The sequence below is a fragment of the Theobroma cacao genome, chromosome 7 (genome assembly GCF_053813885.1).
Source record: "Theobroma cacao isolate CCN51 chromosome 7, ASM5381388v1, whole genome shotgun sequence".
Lineage (NCBI taxonomy): Eukaryota > Viridiplantae > Streptophyta > Magnoliopsida > Malvales > Malvaceae > Theobroma > Theobroma cacao.
The window spans coordinates 6,321,909-6,342,385 of record NC_142645.1 but is presented as its reverse complement, the minus strand read 5'-3'; the positions used below and the strand labels follow the sequence as shown (position 1 = coordinate 6,342,385).

The 20,477-nt window shown below is 33.9% G+C and overlaps 1 protein-coding gene and 1 pseudogene across 1 annotated transcript in view; both read right to left on the bottom strand.

The window, feature by feature from the left end:
* LOC108662734 (putative disease resistance protein At1g50180) overlaps window positions 1–19,031 on the bottom strand; it is a 48,258-nt gene extending 29,227 nt beyond the window's left edge. The window contains exons 1-5 of the mRNA XM_088808642.1: window positions 17,868–19,031; window positions 15,128–16,974; window positions 12,452–12,853; window positions 10,622–10,739; window positions 7,117–7,596 (exon numbers count right to left, since the gene is read on the bottom strand). Of these exons, the coding sequence (XP_088664768.1) occupies window positions 7,136–7,596; window positions 10,622–10,739; window positions 12,452–12,853; window positions 15,128–16,974; window positions 17,868–18,894 (3,855 nt within the window). The 5' untranslated portion in view covers window positions 18,895–19,031 and the 3' untranslated portion in view covers window positions 7,117–7,135. The remainder of the gene's footprint in view (window positions 1–7,116; window positions 7,597–10,621; window positions 10,740–12,451; window positions 12,854–15,127; window positions 16,975–17,867) is intronic.
* Window positions 2,726–6,479, bottom strand: LOC148761555 (disease resistance protein RPP8-like; annotated as a pseudogene).
* Window positions 19,032–20,477: the final 1,446 nt, after the last annotated feature.

Sequence of the window (20,477 nt, the reverse complement as noted above, 5' to 3'; positions counted from 1 at the left end):
TCACCTATCTCTATCTTTTAAGCATCGCAATTCGTGCAAATAACCTCTTGTATCTGCATGTGAAGCTACTTCTTTGTTGTGAGAAGTAAGCAATATCTAGCCACTTGTCTCCCTCGTTGGAAGCGCAACTTCAGATTATCCCAAGCACCAATGCTCCAAATATCATCAATTATCACCAAACATTTTTTATCCTTGAAGAAATTAAACAACTTCTCTGCTAACTCTTCATCCCTCTTTTTCCTATCCGCTTTACCCATAATGGTAAAGCTAGATAGAATTCCTTCCCATACATTTCTTCTTTGGCATTGCTGAGAGACATATACCCAAGCCAAGTGTTTAAAATGATTTCTAAACTGTCTATGATGTAAATCTTTTTAGTCAGAGTGGCCTTCCTCAGATCATCCGTTCCACATATTGACACTACCCGGCTATGACTTTCCTCATCAATAAGAAGTGAGACCATTCTCTTAATATCACCATCCAATCCAACAATATTATATTCAACAATATGAGGGTAAGACCGCTTTAACTCATGCCTTTCGTAAGAAGAACTTGGCCCTTCTCCATTCCTTAACTCTTTCGTGCCATATGTCTGCAATTGTCGTGTCAACTCAGTGATCCTTGCTATGATTTTCTCTATCTTCGTCCTGGTTTTGTGGAGCATCCATCCCTCCTTCAAGATGCAAGCAGATCGTTTGACGACATTTGTATTCAATTGGTTAGTGTGAACAATAGGCTCCACTTTCAACCAAAATTAAGGTAGCTTTGTTGGTGCCAATGGACAATTTGGGCCTATACGTTGAAAAATGAGTGGAAAAAAGAAATATTATTTAAAAAATAAAAATAAGAGTCATCGCATGGAGATTCGGAGATGGTGGCAGACAAAGAAACCATCACCTTTCTTATTTTATTGAAAAAGAAAGACTTGGAAAATGAGTGGAAGTCCCAGTTCATGGTAGTTTTATAAATATAATTTTATATCTAAAATTAAGGTAAAACATTTTAATATTTTTAAGTTTTAATCATAATTTCATGCAAATTTATTAATTTTCAAAATTTACAATTCGTCTTAAAATAATATCTTTTGTTGGACACACAAATACAACCATTAATTAATCGTTAATATTTTTATTAGTTTAATGACGTAATAATATTTTAAAATAATTTTACTTTTCATTAATTTTAAAACTTATCACTATATAAATTATAATTTTTTATTTTTAAAGTTTTTTCTCTCTTTTGCAAAAAAAAAAAATCTCTCAACTCGGCCATCCTGCGACCGGTGGCACTCCCTAAAGGAGCCTAATCTGGTGCTCCCCTCCCCTAAGGAGCACCAAGGAGCATGATCTGACCGAATATGGCGCTCCTTGACCAGATCCGACATTGGAGTTGCCGATCACAAGGTAGTCGACCGATGAGAGGGACGGTATAGAGATTTTTTTTGGAAAAGAGTGGAGATAGAAGAGTATTTTAGATATTTTACATTTGTCCATTAATGCCGTTTATACGTTTGGGACAGACTATTTATTTTGAAAACTAATAGACCCACATAAAATTATAACTAAAACTTAAAGGTATTATGATATTTTACCTTTAAAATTATGGGTTAAATTATGACATTAGTCCTTATACTTTATCAAAGTAGTGAATTTAATCCATGTACAATAATTTAAAAAAAAAAAGTCTCTATACTTTCTAAAATTAACAATGTTAGTCCAATTGTTAATAGTATTAAAATTTTTCTATTATTTATGTTGATAAGACATTTTTTATTAATTGACATTGAATATGATGATGTGTTAATGATAATTTGATAGTTTTGATTTGTTTCACAATATTGCTTTCACTGCTTTAAATTATAAAGAACATAAATTCTAGTCTTCTCTATCTCACAACATTTTTCCCCTAAATCTCAAAAATCTATTTGCATTTTAAATATGTTTTTTTCTAATCATGTTTAAAACCATTAGCTTACATTAGATAACTTCGAGTCAGTACTTATAAATTCCATGTCAGAGCTTGATCACATCATATCAACACTATTATTACATCGTTCGTGAAATGTCACTTTATCATTGTAATGTCATTCGATTCATTATCACATTAGTAAGAAAATGTCATGTCAATACAGTCAAACATCATATCAACATAGATAACAAAAAACTTTTAACACATTGGACTAATATTGTAAATTTTAGAAAATATAGGGACTCAATTATTCCATAGTATACAATGGACTGATCGTTTTCTATACACAATGAAAATCCTGTAATTGCTCAGGCAACCAAGGTAAGCATAAACTACATAGGCTCCATTAGTAGTAGGAAAGTGTAACTCTCCCTCCACCAAAGAGAGGATGAATTATTAATGCATAACTTTTGGCCCTATGTCTCCATTACCAGAACAAGAAAATAATTGCAAATTAATTAATAGAAAAAATCATATGCTTTTCTTAGTCTATGATTTGAAGCAATTATATTTCCATAAATCATTCCATATATATTTGGTTTTAATCCAAATATTGCGTGTCAAAAAGTTCATGTTCTAACCATTGTAACTATGACTGCTGATTAAATGTAACTCGAAATATTATTTAATTTCAAGCATTGAAAATAAAAACTGAAAATACAGCTATAGAATATAAACGTAGCGAACCCAAACTTACAATAAAAACAGAAAATATTACAACTTTGAAAATAAAAAACTGAAAATAATAGCAAACCAATCATGTCAACAGCAATATTACAATAGAAGGAATATGTTGGACTTTGTAAAAATCATCTCCTCCTTCCACCAGTTTATCCTTGAATGCCTTTGGCATCCATCCATCCAATCTCCAATTTCCAGAGGGTTGTAATGAACCTCAATCCATCCGGAAGCATATTCAGGTTTTTGCATTTATAAATCTTCAAATGGCATAGAGCAGGCATGGCTCCTTCATCCACCTTCCACTCCAAATTGTGAAGCTGATAAATGCCTAGAAAATCAAGTTTCACAAAACTTTGTGCAGAGCAAGCCATTTCCTTTCCAGTGAAAGCATCCTTAAAGACTTTGAGAATCCTTAAGTTAGGTAGCTTTCCTAGTGTTGGCATTGGATCTTCAACAAGGTTGCATTTACCCAAGCATATATAAGGAATATTTGAAGATAAGTGATGATACTCTGGTAACTTCCCTATCTTTACAACTATCCTCAACTCATAAATATTAGCACAGTCGGAAAGGAGGTGTGTCACAAGTATTGGATTTGTTCTTTCGTCACTCCAAATACCCAAGGACCGAAGAACATTATTATTCCCGAGTATACGGGGATTCTCACCCAAATCTTCAAAATCTTCAATACAGAACTGTATGCAAGTCTCTAAGATTCATCATGTTGTGAAGATCTCCAATGTAACGTCCCTCTCATTCAGAAGAAAGGGGGGGCCCGACCAAGAAGAGAAAGGAAGAAAGGAGAGAGAAGAAGAAAAGTCAACCGGCAGAAACAGAGAAGGAAAAAGACAAAAGAGAAGAGAGAAGAAAAAGGGGGGGTCGGCCAAAAAAGGGGAAAAGAGAGAAAAAAGAAAAAAGAAAGAGAAAAAAAAAGGGGGAACCCGAGTGAGAGAAAAGAAAAAAGAAAGAAAAGGAAAGAGGGAGCAACCACGTCTCGGGGAGAAAAATGAGAGGGAGGAAAGAAGAAAAAGAAAAAGAAGAAGAAGGAGAGAAGGAGCAGCAGCAGGGGAGAAGAAGGAGAGGGAAGAAAGAAGAAAAAGAAAAAGAAGAATAAGGAGAGAAGGAGCAGCGACAGAGGAGAAGAAAAGAAAAAAAAAAGAGAGAAAGAAGAAAAAAAAAGAGAAGAGAAAATAGCTAAGTACACGCGTAAAAAAAAAATGAAGTAACGTCCCGCTATTCTAAGGTGAATGGGTGTTAAATTTTAAAATTATGTCACTATAACATAACATATATGTTACATTTAGTAGTTGACAAAATTGTAGACAATATGAGTTGGTAAAAAGCCTTAAATTGTTTATGTTTGTGATAAGAATTTTAAATTCGTTTTTTTATAATATATAAAAATATATATCTACATATTTTTTAAATACGAGGAAACAAACCTTTGACTGGCTTTCACTTCAAAATCATACCTTACAAGTTTGTGTGATGTTTAGGCCAATAGCCTTTGTTTGATTAATAGAAGTTGATGATAAATTATTTATTTCAATTAGCATGCTGGTTTGGTAAATATACCATGTTTTGAGATAAAATATACACAACATTGATTTGTGATTATATTGTTTACAAACTATAATGTTTTGCTAATGCATTAAATTGCAATGATTTTATTTTAACGTGATTGAGATACTTTGGGTAGGACTTATTACCACACCTGGTCAAGTGTGATCTTTGTGCACAAAGTAAAAATTGTCGATTATCGATATTTGATTGTAAAAGGGAGACCTGAAGCCCCGATTTATATTTGGTGGCGTAAGTAGTTCCCACGAGTAGGTAAAGGGGGACTTGAAACTCCAATTTATATTTGGTGACATGGGTAATTTTCACGAGTAGGTAAAGGAAGACTTAAAGCACCGATTTATATTTGGTGGCGTGGGTAGTTCCCACGAGTAGATAAAAAGGGGGACTTGAAGCCTCGATTCATCTGGTGGCTTGGACAGTTCTCACGAGTAGGTGATGATGTTTGAGAGAGTAAACCTAAGGACTATAGTAAACCTACCCGAGGACGATACTCACTTGTAGATTTTTATTTTACTATGCATGGCATTAATACTTGAATTTTATTTATTTATTTAATGGCAAGTGAAATTTACTTATTCATTGGTAATCAATTAATTCTCCCTTTTATATTTAAGAATTTTTATTTTTTACTTGTTATTGAATTTAATGTTGACTGGATGTCGGGATTGAAAAATTTTCTAGTATCCTAGATACAACTGTTTTCATACATGTTTACTTAGGAATTATTATTTTTAAGAATTGCAATGTATAAAAACAAAATCTCTCAGTTTTATGAAATGTATTTTCTATATTTACTCTTGAGTTTATCAACATTCCACCTTTATGTTTGTTTCCCTTCTTCGCCTGCTCACGGGGTCGATAATGATCACTGAGTCTATGATACTCACATCCCTCTTATTTTCCCTTTTTGCAGATAGAGATCAGTCTAACGTGTAACCATCAGTGCATACGATTCACCGCAAAGTAGGTAAAGGCATCTTCTAACCCTGCTCCAAGTCGCTTCGCTGTTTAGGGTTGTGTCGGAACAAAATTTGCTAGATGTTGAAAAATTTTAATTCATAAACGTGAATTGTTATTATTTTGAATGAAGTAGATAGTAATTTAATTTTTATATATTCGCTTACGCACGTAATTATATCTATTTAATGAATCTAACGAAAGTTTTAAATGAGGCTTGTTCGGGACTTAACGAAAATTCTTTGGAAGTCTCGGACGCCGGTAGCGACCAAGGAGGGGGTCGTTACATCCAACATAACAATTCCTCATGTTGAAGTTCACAAGTGTTAAAAGATTTTTCGAAGTACACAACTTCAACTTGGTCTTATGGCCTGCTTCGGGAGATATAAATGTCTTAATTGTTTCATCCTCCATATTACATTAGGAACATAAATAGGTCTACCACAGATTCCTTTTACATAACTATCAACTCTTAGATCCAAGGTTTGCAACCACCTTAAGTTGCCTAGAGATGCTGGCAATTTAAGTTATAGAAACATAAACCTTTTAAACACAAGAATCTCAAGTGGATTAAATTACCCATATCACTGGGTAAGTTAAATCCCGCTTCTGAAAATCTTCCTTCAAAATTTAGGACTCTTACAATAAAAACAGAAAATATTACAACTTTGAAAATAAAAAACTGAAAATAATAGCAAACCAATCATGTCAACAGCAATGCAAGATAGTACAAGACAATTTCACATCAGAAAATTATTCCATAGTGTTGGAACAACTATCTTTGGTCCCCTCATGTAGAGCAGAAAGAGAAATGCCAATGGCTTCTTTTCCTGAAAAAGAAAAGTTAAATATGTCATTGTAAGTGGTTCAAATTATGTGAAACATCCTAATGGAACTTGATTTGATTATTAATATAGCATGTTAGAATTCAGATAAAAGCCAGCTCTGCAAGCAAAATAATGCAAATGAATAAGAAACAAATGCAGGGGAAAAAGAAATATATATTTATGCTCAAGGCCTAAGGCATCAATATTTAGGATAACATAAAGACTTGATTTACTTTGATCTCTATTGCCTCTTAATTATATTGTATTATATAAACTTGAAAAGCTAGCCCTGAACAAGACTCAAATTTAGCTTCCAACACTCAATTTTTAAATCAAAAGATTATCAAATAAAAGCAAAATGTAAATGCCGCAGCTGTCACTCATGTTTGAGAAAGCTTGATGGAAATAGTTTCCATGTTGCCTTACCTTGTTGATGCATCCGAATCCAACTGACCACAATCCCATTTTTCTACTGAAATATGTCAGTCTCACAGTTTCAGACTTTCAAATTGAGTGAGATGGTTTATAAACCATTAATCAATTAGACTGAGAATTTGTATGTGCTCATGAAAGTGCCCAAGGCCTTATCTAACTTTCTAAATTAAAATAACAGAGTCCTCAATCAATTGTCAGTTGAATGAAAATCATAGAGGAATATATTTAGGCTTTCGTTGGTGTCCTAAAAATCTTGAGAGAATTTGAGACATTGCCAAGTATCAAGTCACTTGATAAAATACTGAGGCTTAATTAACATAACAAATAAGAAACGGCCTTGAATATGACAAATCTGTGAAGGTCTTCTTAGCGGAAAAAAAAAAAGTTTTAATACTTTTTTTTAAACTAAAATTCCTATTCAAACTCCTCGTCACAGTTTTAATTACCAAAAACAAGCAATTTCTAGAACAGAGCTTACAAATTACCTGTCAATGAATAAAAAGTATTGGTGCACATTAATACTTTTTTCATTTTAGGAGAAGCACGATCCTAATAGGACTCCTTGATTGGATATTTTGACATGTGAGAAATGAAATAGGATTACGTATGCAAAACAGTTTTTATTATCCGGAACAAGCAACTTATAAAACAGGGCTTAAGAAAGTACCTGTCAAAGAGCATAATTTTCATTCACAGTTCAAAAATATGACAGAAGGAACATGTTGGACCTTGTAGAAATCTTCTCCTCCTTCCACCACTTTATCTTTGAATGCTTTTGTCATCCTTTCAATCTTCAATTGTCGGATGGTTGTAATGAACCTCAATCCGTCTGGAAGCATCTTCAGTTCACGGCAGGCTTCAATCTCCAAATACCGTAGTGTAGGCATAGCTCCTTCGTCCACCTTCCACTCCTCCAAATTCCTAAGCCAATGAAGGAGTAGAGAATCAAGTTTAGGAAAACATTCTGCAGAGCAAACCATTTTCTTTCCAGTAAAAGCTTTATGACCCAGTTTAAGAATCCTTAAGTTGGGAAGCTTCTCCAGTGCTGGCATAGGATCTTCCTCAAGCTTGCAGTCACTCAAGAGTATGTAAGCGATATTTGAAGAGAAATGGCGGTACTCTGGTAACTTCCCTTTATCCGCAGATTAAACAAATCCATATAGATCTCAACTATCAGGACAACAACACACCAATCTCATGTCAACAAGACAAACTTTACTATGTTTTTGGGTTTTTAACGTTTTGTTGGTTTGTGTTTTGAGGCGAGGTGTGGATGTTCCAGTGAAGATTTGGATCTCCACTGTTTTCGAGGTGTGCGCAGTGTGATTCCTTGTCTGCTTGATCTCGGTTCATTGAACTGCGGTGGGACTAACTTTTCTCTCTGAGCCTTGGTGTTTCCCTTGCATGCGGCTTGGCTGATGGCTCTTTTTGTGCTGCTTGATGGTCCTGTCCTGTGGTGGTCTGATCCACTCATTGAGAGGTTCTCTTCGTATGGTGGTCTTCACTAAAACTACAAAGTGTGCTCCTCATGATCGCTCCTCTGGGGCTTTCTTCTTGATGCTGTCTCGTGGAAGGCTTGGAAGCTGCTGCAGCGAGTCTTGCCCCTTGAAGGATTGAGCTAACGGTTGATTTGTGCTGTTTCTCTTGCCTTGACGCTGCTGTTTCTTTTCGCTGATGCTTGGAAGTCTACCTTTACTCTCTCTCAAGAGGGTTGCTTGCGTCTTTGATGTTCTCTTCTTACTTTTTGGGCGCCCTCTTCCTAATTAATGCCGGTTTGCTTTGGTTGTTTCCCCTTGTGTTTCTGTTTTAACGTGGCAGAGTTGCTTTATGTAGCTAGTCTCTTGTTATGATTATGAACATCATGTTCTATGTTGTATAGTTTAGAGTTAATTAAATTTCATATTTACAATAAAATTTGAGAGAGAGAGAGAGAGAGGGGGGAGGGGAAGGAGGAGGAACATAAATAGTGCGAAGAGCTGATTATATTGCTTTGCTATGTCATTGCCAACTGATACACCATGTGTTGTAGACCATATTTGTTGGTTTAATTTGACATTGACTTGAGTGAAATTGGCTAAGTGGCCAATTTGGGTATTGGAATTCTGATAAACTTTAATTAAATATGTATTTTTTTCGTTTTTAAATATTTATCTCTCTTCGATTTTTATGGAGATTAAGAAAAAAAAGTACGGAAAGAGTACTACTTTTATATCTCTTTGGTTGCCATTTGTAGGATTGGTATACCTTGAAGAACAGATCGCTACCAAACCCACATTAAATGCTTGCCATTTGTGTCTTAATTTATTTTTAATATCTCTTATTTATGTCATAATAAATTTTTATTTATGATATATAAAAAGTTTGGGGTTTGAGCTGTTTTGGCCTTCATCTTTGAAGTTGGTGCCAACAAGTGAGCAGCATGCGGATGGTGTCTCTCGTCTGGTTCAATGATGCAAACTTTGTAATGGAGTTTTGTCTTTTTATTTATTTACAGTTCATACCTAATGGCAAATGCACATCGATTAGGATCTGGCCTTAGTTTTTTGTTTAGTGGCCTTCGTACCACCCTTCTTTTGCTTCAGGCTTTTAATGACTCTGGTTTTTTTGGTCTCTTTGAGCAACCATCAATATATTGGATGGTGCTTTTCCATACATATTCTCTTTCCCATACCGGATTTTTAATAACATGGGAGCCTTTAACCTATTAGGTGAGAGATTTGAAATGATATGATATTGAGATTGAATAAAAACAGTTTTAAAATAAAAAAGAGATATCTAATAATCATATTGACAATTCATTGGTGATCAAATGCTCGTATATAACTTAATACTCATTTTTAAAAATTGATCAATATATTACAGTTTTAACTGTGAACTCTATAATAATTAATAATTCGTTAAATATCATAAAAAATTACAAGATAATATAAAGATTTCAAATTTAAAACAAGCTCAATTGGAGATCTTATGTTAAGTCTTAACTCTCAATCTTTTTTCTTTTTTTTTAAAGAAAAAACTCTCAATATTTTATTTGCCATAGCAAGGAAAAATAAAATAAAGAAAAACATATGAAGGGTAATTCTGAACATTATTCACGTATATGAGTCACTGATAAGTCTCAGTTATCAAGACAACAACAAACCAATCTCAAGTGAACAAGACAAACTTTACATCTCCAACCTTTACAGTATTTGACGCCCAATTAGAGACAATTCCATAGTCGGAAGAGCAAAACAAAGGGCAGTGGCTTCTCTACGTGAAAAAAGAATGGAAGCAGATGAAATTCTGTTTAAGATCCCAACAATGGAACTCTGATTTGATTATTAATGTAGCATGGTAGAATTCATTCAGATAAAAAGCCAGTCCCAGTAAGAAAAACAATGAAAATGAAATCAATAAGATTATGTATTATAGATAACAAAACACATTATTTACTCTGATCTCTACAGCCTACTACTTACATTGTATTAGTGTACACAAACTTGTAAAGCTAACCATGATGAAGATGCGAATTTAGCTTCCGAGACTCAATTTTAAAGAAAAGATTATCAAAATGCAAAGCAAAATTGAAACAAGGCTAGTTGGAAATGGGTTCCATTTTGCCTTACCTTGTTGATGCATTATCCGAATGAATTGATGGTCACAACACCTCGTTTTCTCCTGCAAAAGAGAATGTCAGTTTCACTATTTTGTGCATAGCTCTAATGTGTTGGAACAGAGGCAAGATGATCAGAGGCGTTGGCAATAGACCTTCCCAGCCGCTGCCGAGCAAGGCAAGCCTCGTATATACTATTTTTTGGAAAAAAAGCCACTATTGGACGAATGAATAAAGAAGGCAATCTGCAATATTTCTATTAGGGCTTACTCACTGGCCCATTAAATTAATATTTGAATTGGCCCATTAGACATAGGCCATTTACCTATGTACTTAATCTTTGCAACTAAAAGACAAAGTGTCAATTTCACGCACTTTTGTAAGGTCTATACAGCAAGGAAATAATAAAAAAAAAAAAGCAACAGAAACTAATGCTGTAATATGACTCTTTCTTTTTATATCTAAAATGGAAAAGTAGTATTTACATTTTCCATTAGTGGATAACTATGATCCTAAGAGAACTCCTTGGTTGGATAATTTGACATGTGAGAATTGAAATAGGATGATGTATGCAAACCAATAGAATTGAAATACCGGAGGGTTGTAATGAACTTCAATCCATCTGGAAGCATCTTCAGTTTTCTGCAGTTTTCAATCTCCAAATGGCGTAGAGTAGGCATAGTTCCTTCATCCACCTATTACATAGAGTTATCATACAAATTTGTAGAGCATGAATTGTACTTATTCTTTTAATTTTCAGCATAGTTCTTACCAAATTTTCATACTTTTTTAGTATGAGTTAATTTTAAGGATGTTTAGTGTCATGAAGGCAATTTAATCTTTATTTGTGTTATCAAAACTCCCCTCAATGCAACCTTTGATCATTCAAATTTTCTTTGATTTTGAAGGAATGGTGGCTGAAAGTGAAGTTGAAGAATAGACCTCATCAACTCTGCACTTGGTGGCTTAAAGGAGGAGAGCATGGTGGCAGAAGGATCAAAGCTGCCGCAACAAATTGTCCAAGCAGAAGGATTTTCGCTGCAACGAGAACTCATTCTCGCTACAGCGAGAACAGAGCACAAAGAAGTAGAAGGATTTTCGCTGCAGCAAGAATCCAATATCGCTACAGTGAAAATGAGGAACTTGTCAACACCATGCCAGATCAGCTTTAGCTCACTGCAGCGAGAATCCAATCTTGCTACAGCGAGAACATGTTAGAGAAGAGGAATATTCTGGGCTCGAGATCGTAGGTCAAGGTTGAATGAGGGAGACTATAAATAGAATTCTTTGGCATAGAAAAAGAGGAGATTCGGCTGAGACATTTTTGGCAAAAGGAGCTGCAACAAAACGGGAAAAGAAGGAAGATTCAAGGGGAGGAGATTTTAAAAGCTGCAACAGATTATTTTGCTCTCTCTCTCTCTCTAAATTTGAAGCTTTCTCTCTCCCTCTCTCATTTTTTAAAACTATGCTCTTACTGTTGTATTGTGTACTCTATTTCTTTGAAATGTTGAGCTAAACTCATTTATCTAGGATTATGGTTAACTCTATTATTTAGTTAGGAAATTGGTTGGTTGGGTGTTTATTCTTAATGCAAATCTTAATGTTTATGCAAATCTATTGTTCATTTAATTGATTGATCACCAATTAATTGAGTTTGAGTATTTGGATGACACTTGAAAAAGTTAATCTAAATTAAACTTAGGCTTGAGTAAGGTGTGTTCAAACACTAAAAAAGAATGAATGTGAGTGTTTTGATGTGTAGTTAGGGTAGAAATACAACTAATTGCCACACTTAGTTAATTAGGAATTCCTTAACTTCAAGAGCTTAAATTATTTGTATCCTATAGACATATAAGGAGGCAAATAGATTAGGCAGGTGTGTAATACCTTGACAGAGGATTACACACAACTTAAGATCCTAGACTGATATCAAATGTCATTGAGATTAAATAACCAATCAAGACCAATTCCAAATGAAGTACTAGAGGACACCATGATCCTAGGTTATTAGACCATTGATACCATTTCCATTTATTAATTGCATTACTTAGAGTAGATTTTTGTTAATTAGTTTACTTTTTCTATTTAGTCATAGTCCAAAAATTTATTTCTTGGATAAGGTTAGCTTGTGTCAATTTTGGTAATTAGCAGCAATCATTAGACCAACTCCTTGAGGTTCGACATCCCATTCATCACTTATTACTTGTCACGACCGTATACACTTGCACGAAGTCTTTGCTAGTAATTTACATTCAATTTGAGCATATTTACATATTGCATAGGCATGATTATTATTACTTTCAACTAGCAACAATTATGTATGCAAAACAGTTTAATTACAGGAGACAAACAATTTCTAAAACAGAGTTTATAAAATTACCTGTCAAGGATCATAACTTAGATAGACAGTCGGCAATATGATAGAAGGAACATGCTGGACTTTGTAGAAATCTTCTCCTCCTTCCACCAGTTTATCTTGGAATGCCATTGGCATCCTTTCAATCTTCAAATACCGGAGGGTTGTAATGAACCTCAATCCATCTGGAAGCATCTTCAGTTTTCTGCAGTTTTCAATCTCCAAATGGCGTAGAGTAGGCATAGCTCCTTCATCCACCTTCCACTCCTCCAAATAGAAAAGTCCCAGGAGGGTTAGAGAATCAAGTTTAGGAAAACATTCTGCAGAGCAAACCATTTTCTTTCCATTGAAAGCTCTAAGTCCCAATTTGAGACATTTATTGCATAGTGTTGAAACAACTATATTTGGTCCCCTCATGAAGAGCAGAGGAAGAAATGCCAATGGCTTCTTTGCCTGACAAGGAAATTTAATTATGTCATGGTAAGGAATTATGTTATGGAAAACCTCTCTCGGAAACCTATCTTCATCTTTTAAGCATCGCAATTCGTGCAAATAATCTCTTGTATCTGCAAGTGAAGCTACTTCTTCGTTGTGAGAAGTGAGCAACATCTTGCTACTTGTCTCCCTCGTTGGAAGCGCAACTTCAGATTGTCCCAAGCACCAATGCTCCAAATATCATCAAGTATCACCAAACATTTTTTATCCTCGAAGAAATTAAACAACTTCTCTGCTAACTCTTCATCCCTCTTTTTCCTATCCTCTTTACACATAATGGTAAAGCTAGATAGAATTCCTTCCCATACATTTCTTCTTTGGCATTGCTGAGAGACATATACCCAAGCCGAGTGTTTAAAATGATTTCCAATCTGTCTATCATGGTAAATCTTTTTAGTCAGAGTGGTCTTCCCCAGACCATCCGTTCCACATACTGACACTACCCGGCCATGACTTTCCTCATCAACAAGAAGTGAGACCATTCTCTTAATATTACCATCCAATCCAACAATATTATATTCAGTAACATGAGGTTAAGACCACTTTAACTCACGCCTTTCGTAAGAAACCATCACTAACATTCTTATTTTATTGAAAAAGAAAGACTTGGAAAATGAGTGGAAGTCCCAGTTCATGGTCTGGTAGTTTTATAAATATGATTTTATATTTCAAATTATGTTTCATGATCTATCAAATTCAAAATTAAAAGGTGTGGCATTCAATTTTCCAAGAATTTCATAATCTACTTCATAGTGAGACATTCCCATTTATCAAAATTAATCACTTAATGAAACAATAATTTTGGAATTTTGTCTGTTTGTTTTTTGGAAAAAGGCTATTTTTAAAGTGTGAAAAATTAACATAGTTCTATAAAAGTACATTCTTTTTTCTCAATGATTCCTGCCCAAAAGCCATATTGAAAACCTTGGTTTTTGTTTTTTCTCTTTATTTATTATAACAGAAAATAGCCTAACAATTTTATGATTATTTTGAATATTACAACTTTAAAAATAAAAACAAAAAACAATAGCAAACAAATCATCAATCATGTCAACAACACCACACAATAGAAAATAGTACAAGAGAATTTCACATCTCCAACTTTACAATATGTCACACCAAATCAGACAGTTATTCCATAGTATATAATGGACTGATCGTTTTCTATACACAAGGAAAATCCTTTAATTGCTCAGGCAACCAAGGCAAGCATAAACTATATAGGCTTCATTAGTAGTAAAAAAGTGTTGCTCTCCCTGCACCAAAGGATCAATTGTTAATGCATAACTTTTGGCCCTATGTCTCCATTACCAGAACAAGAAAATAATTGCAAATTAATTAATAGAAAGAATCATATGCTTTTCTTGTGTATGATTTGAAGCAAACTATATTTCCATAAATCATACCATATACATTTTGTTTTAATCCAAATATTGCACTCTAACCATTGTAACTATGACAGCAAATTAAACGCAACTCTAAATATTATTTAATTTCAAGCATTGAAAATAAAAACTGAAAATACAGCAATAGAATATAAATGTAGCAAACCCAAATTTACAATAAAAACTGAAAGTATTACAACTTTGAAAATAAAAAACTGAAAATAATAGCAAACCAATCATGTCAACAGCAATAGAAGATAGTAAAAGACAATTTCACATCAGACAATTATTCTATAGTGTTGGAACAACTATATTTGGTCCCCTCATGAAGGGCAGAAGAAGAAGTGCCAATGGCTTCTTATCCTGAAAAAGAAAAGTTAAACATGTCATGGGAAGGGGTTCAAATTAGGTGAAAGATCCTACTGGAACTTGATTTGATTATTAATATAGCATGTTAGAATTCAGATAAAAGCCAGCTCTGCAAGGAAAATAATGCAAATGAATAAGAACCAAATGCAGGGGAAAAAGAAATATTTATGCTCAAGGCCTAAGGCATCAATATTTAGGATAAAATAAAGACTTGATTCACTTTGATCTCTATTGCCTCTTAATTATGTATTACATAAACTAGCTAGCCCTCATCAAGATTCAAATTTAGCTTCCAACACTCAATTTTTAAATCAAAAGATTATCAAATAAAAACAAAATTTAAAGACTGCAACTGTCACTCATGTTTGAGAAAGCTAGATGGAAATAGTTTCCATCTTGCCTTACCTTGTTGATGCATCCGAATCCAACTGACCACAATCCCATTTTTCTCCTGAAATATGACAATTTCACAGTTTCAGAGTTTCAATCTGAGAATTATTGGTGTGACCTCGTGACAGTTTTCAACAATGATAGAAGGAACATGTTGGACTTTGTAGAAATCTTCTCCTCCTTCCACCAGTTTATCTTTGAATGCCTTTGGCATCCATTCAATCTTCAGTTGCCGGAGGGTTGTAATGAACCTCAATCCATCTGGAAGCATCTTCAGTTCACTACAGTATTCAATCTCCAAATGGCGTAGAGTAGGCATAGCTCCTTCATCCACCTTCAACTCCTCCAAATTCCTAAGCCAAAGAAGGCTTAGAGAATCAAGTTTAGGAAAACATTCTGCAGAGCAAACCATTTTCTTTCCTGTGAAAGCTTCTTCATCCAATTTGAGAATCCTCAAGTTGGGAAGCTTCTCTAGTGTTGGCAGAGGATCTTCCTCAAGCTTGCACCCACTCAAGAGTATGTAAGCGATATTTGAAGAGAAATGGTGGTACTCTGGTAACGTCCCTATCTCCGCCGATAAACTCAATTCACAAATAGTAAAACAGCTTGAAAGAAGGAACACCAGAGTTGGTGTATCAATTCTTTCACCTCTTCGAATAGATAAGGACCGAATACGCTTGCTTTTGATGATGGGGAGTTTCTTATCCAAATCCTCCTTAAAATCTTCAAAAAATATCTCCAACTTTCTAAGATTTAGCATGTTAGAAAGATCTTCTAGAAAACAATTCCGTGTATTGAAGTTCACCAGCGTTTGAAGCCTTTTCAATGTATCCAACTTCAACTTGGTCTTATGGTTACATTTCTCCGGGAGATACAGATGTCTTAATTGTTCCAACTTCCATACCACGTTAGGTACATGAATGGAGAAACCCTCCTCATTAACTCTTAAATCCAAGGTTTGCAAACACCTTAAGTTGCCTAAAGATGATGGAAACTTTGGCCAAATGAAATCAAATTCTCTTAAACTCAAGAATCTCAAATGGATGAGATTACCTATAGCACTAGGAAACTTACATCCTCCAATATTGTCTCGTCCTTCCAAGTATAGGACTCTAAGCAATTTAAAATTGTTGAACATGTATGTCCAAGATCCATGCACTTTACATAATATGAAAACCAACAAAACCCACGCCAATATATTGTCATGTTCTTCAGAGTATTTTTGCACCTTTGGGTTTAGAAATGCTTCACTCATGGAATATCCTTCAAACTGGTCAGCAAAGAACAAAATTGATCTAAGATGGGAACTTTTAATGCGTTGGACAAAAGTACCTTCATGTGCAACAATTCTACGAATTGCACCAGTAATGGATAGAGAAAAATTTTTCGTACTCTGACATAAATTTGAATGGTCAATGATGTAGAGAAAATTTTCTTGTTTCGCCTTTGACAAACAGAGATCTCTCATGAGATCATGCATCCGACAGGTTTTGATCTTTAAGGATGAGTCTCTTTTTCCTACTTGAATCATGCACCTTTCTGCAAGTTCAATTAAGTAACGTTCTGCCACATCTTCCATAAATTCTCCCCCGTTCCCTTCATCTTGCTTTGATGAAACAATACCTTCTGCAACCCATAATTGAATCAATCTATCTACTGGTATCTCGTAATCTTCTGGACAATGACTCAAATAAAGAAAACACGGTCTTAAATAAGATGGCAGATCATCATAACTTAAGGCTAACACATGCTCAGTTTCTTGGCCTTTACCACTCTTTATGTATGACTTGACATTTTCAGACACCATTTGCCATTCATCTAATGAATTTTTTGTAGTCAAAATTCCTCCCAACACTGTGATGGCCAATGGCAACCCTGCACACTGTTTAACCATAGCTTTCCCTAACTCTTCCTTTCTTGAATCAACTTTATAGTCTGTAAATTAAAAAAAGGGCGATCGGTGATTTTAAACATAATTAGATGGTGGAATCACCATCCTACATTAATTTCAATAGGTAAAAACACTTTCATTTCTAAATACTTTTAATTGACTTGCTATCCATGGTTTCACCAATAGAAAGAAGTTAATTCAATACACACTTGAGCCTAATGGAAATAGTAGGCATGGGTGGGATTTTATGTACAGATTTTAAGTTTATATTCTTCCTTCATCAGTCCTTTTAATCTACCTTAACTATTACAGTTAGTGCATAAAAAAACTGTACTATAATAATTTTCTTGGTAAGTTCTGCAGATTCATGCCATGACATTGTTATATATGAACTCTATGGTATTTTCTAAGTCAAGTTACTTGATTCATTCTCCATAAAACAATTTTTTTTTGCTCCAATAATAATCTTTTTATAAAAAAAATATTTAATTTAGTATAAATTATAAAAATTAAAAGAAGAAGATTGATCATAGCATTTTTTTTTTTGAAAAGGATCAATCATAGCGTTTTAAACAAAACAAAACAAAACAAATCTTTTTTTACTTTTGTTCCGACAATAATCTTTTTATTAAAAATATTAATTTAGTATAAATTATAAAAACTAAATGAAGAAGATCAATCATAGTATCTAAATTTTTGCATGAATATGTAATTGAATTCTAGATCTTAAAACAAAACATAAAAAAAAAGGTGATATGGGTTTTTGCAGTGTCAAATTAAGTCCAAACACCAAAAGAGTTGTGCTCTACCCTTGCTATGTATTGAAGTTCATTTTTAATAGGAGAAATTAGCATATTCAAAAGTTGCTGCTATACCATGGCAATATATATAGTGAAAAGGAAATTAAAATTCGGTAGTTGGCATCTAAGTGAATTACCTGGAGAATTTCTTTCAGGAAATGCAATATTTTGAAACAATTCCCAACTATCTTCACCATCTAAGCATTGCAATTCGTGCAAGTAACCTCTTGTATCTGCATGCGAAGCTACTTCTTTGTTGCGGGAAGTGAGTAATATCTTGCTACTTGTCTCTCTCATTGGCACCGCAGCTTTTAAACTATCCCAACCATCAACGCTCCATATATCATCAAGTATCACCAAACATTTTTTATCTTTCAAGTAATTGAATATTTTCTCTGCCAACTCTTGATCCTGCTTTTTCCTATCCTCCTTATCCAAAATTTTAAAGCTAGATAGAATTCCTTCCCATACATTTCGTCTTTGGCATTGCTGAGAGACATATACCCAAGCCAAGTGATGAAAATGACTTCTGATCTGGCTATGATGGTAAACCTTTTTAGCCAGAGTGGTCTTCCCTAGGCCACCCATTCCACATATAGACGCTACTCGGCTATGACTTTCCTCATCAACAAGAACCGAGACCAATATCTTAGTTTCATCATCCAATCCAACAATATTATCTTCAATAATATGAGGATAAGACCGCCTTAACTCACGCCTTTCGTAAGAAGAAGTTGACTCTTCTCCATTCCTTGACTCTTTTATGCCATATGTATGCAGTTGTCGAGTCAACTCAGAAATGCTTGCCATGATTTCCTCTATCTTTGACCTGGTTTTGTGGAGCATCCATCCCTCCTTCAAGATGCAAGCAGATCTTTTGACGACATTCGTAAAACCTCCTTTCCTTTTGGACCCAATCTTCAGAGCAAAAGTCTCGACAACATCCTCAGCATCATAAGCAAGATCTCTGATTTCAGCAACCCAAAGACGTACCCTTTCACTCTCACCTTGTCTTGCATCTGCATCTATTAAGAAGCTTTGCATCCATCTCAGCTCCTTTTGCAAACGATCAACTTGCTCCTTCACGCCCCATAGGTATATTGCTTCTTGAGTTAGCAGCTGGCCAATTGTTGTGACAGCAGAAGACACAGCAGACCAAGCCATGTAAACCCTGAAAAAAAGATCTATATGCTGTATGTTTTGATAACATACACTGGTTTAAGAGTTCTCTGCTCTCACTCAATCTCTTAAGTTGTAGCAGTAAAATTCTTTGTGATGAATAAAGAGGATATTGTATTCGTATTCCATTGCTTAGTGTGAACAATTGGCTCCTCTTTCAGCCAACATTAACGTAGCTTTGTGGGTCCCTATCTCGGTGGATGGTGGACAATTTGGACCTACACGTTGATTGCTTTCATTTTTATTTTCTATTTAGGCTTCTAGGCATGATTAAGATGTGGAGGATTATTAAAAAAATTCGAAATATATTCGTTTATGCCAAATTTTTATTTTTGACGGTTATATATATTATTTATACATAATTTTATCATTTTTTTATTTTCAAATTTAAACAATTCAACTATCTTAAATAGAATAATATATAAGCGTTTTCGATTTCAAATTTAATTTCCATCTTATCATTTCAAAATATTTTAAAATAATATTTAATCTCACCAAATTGAAAACATTTTTTCAAAGTCGTCTTTAATGGAAATATGAAGTTGACCACTTTAGCTTTTATTAGGCTTAAAAAATATAAGTTGTAAAATAAAAAATAAAAAAAGTGAAAATTTAATTCAAAATGAGAAAAATATTAGGGAATATAGGAAAAGAAAAAGGAGAGAAAGAGTACTAAGGTGTGAAAGTGGAGATAGGGCCTTAGTCTAAAGCTATTGTCAAGTGTGAAAAGATTAATCTTCGAATTTAAAATAGAGATAGTGGAAGACTAATATTAGAATTATAAGTAGGGCCGAAGGGAAAGAAAGGTCACGACAATGGCAAATATTAGATTTAACTTTTTCTTTGGAGAAGCATCTTACAAAGTGAATAAATATTATACTTAAGGTTTATTATTCAACAAAAAAGTATCTTAAAAAATAATATTAATCAGTCCTAATTTTGTTTTTCTAAAGCTATTGTCAAGTGTGGATTGTGGAAGACTAGGACCAGTCTTACTTAATTGTAAAAGAAAGACTTGGAAAATGAGTGGAAGAAAGAAATATTATTTAAAAAATCCAGAGTAAGAGTCATTGCATGGAGATTCGGAGATGGTGGAAGACTAAGAAACCATCACCCTTCTTATTTTTTTTAAAAAGAAAGACTTGGAAAATGAGTGGAAGAAAGACTAGGGAAAGATGTTTCAAGCATTTTTTTTTCTCTTTGTTATATCAATTATTTTATATTTAGAATTATGTTTCATAATCTACCACCTTCAAATTTATCATTTTTTTTTATGTTCAAATTTAAACAATTGGGCACATTTTAACTAAATTAATATATAAATCTTTTCGATTTATATTTAAAGTCGACATTATCATTTCAAAATATTTTTAAAAAATATTTAATCTTACAAATTTGAAAACATTTTTCCAAAGTCGTCCTTAATGGAAATATGTACCACTTTAGCTTTTATTACACTAGAAAAATATAAGTTGTAAAATAAAAAATAAAAAAGTGAATATTTAATTTAAAATAAGAAAGAGTACAAAAGTGCATAACGTGTGACAAGTGGGGATTGGGCCACTGAC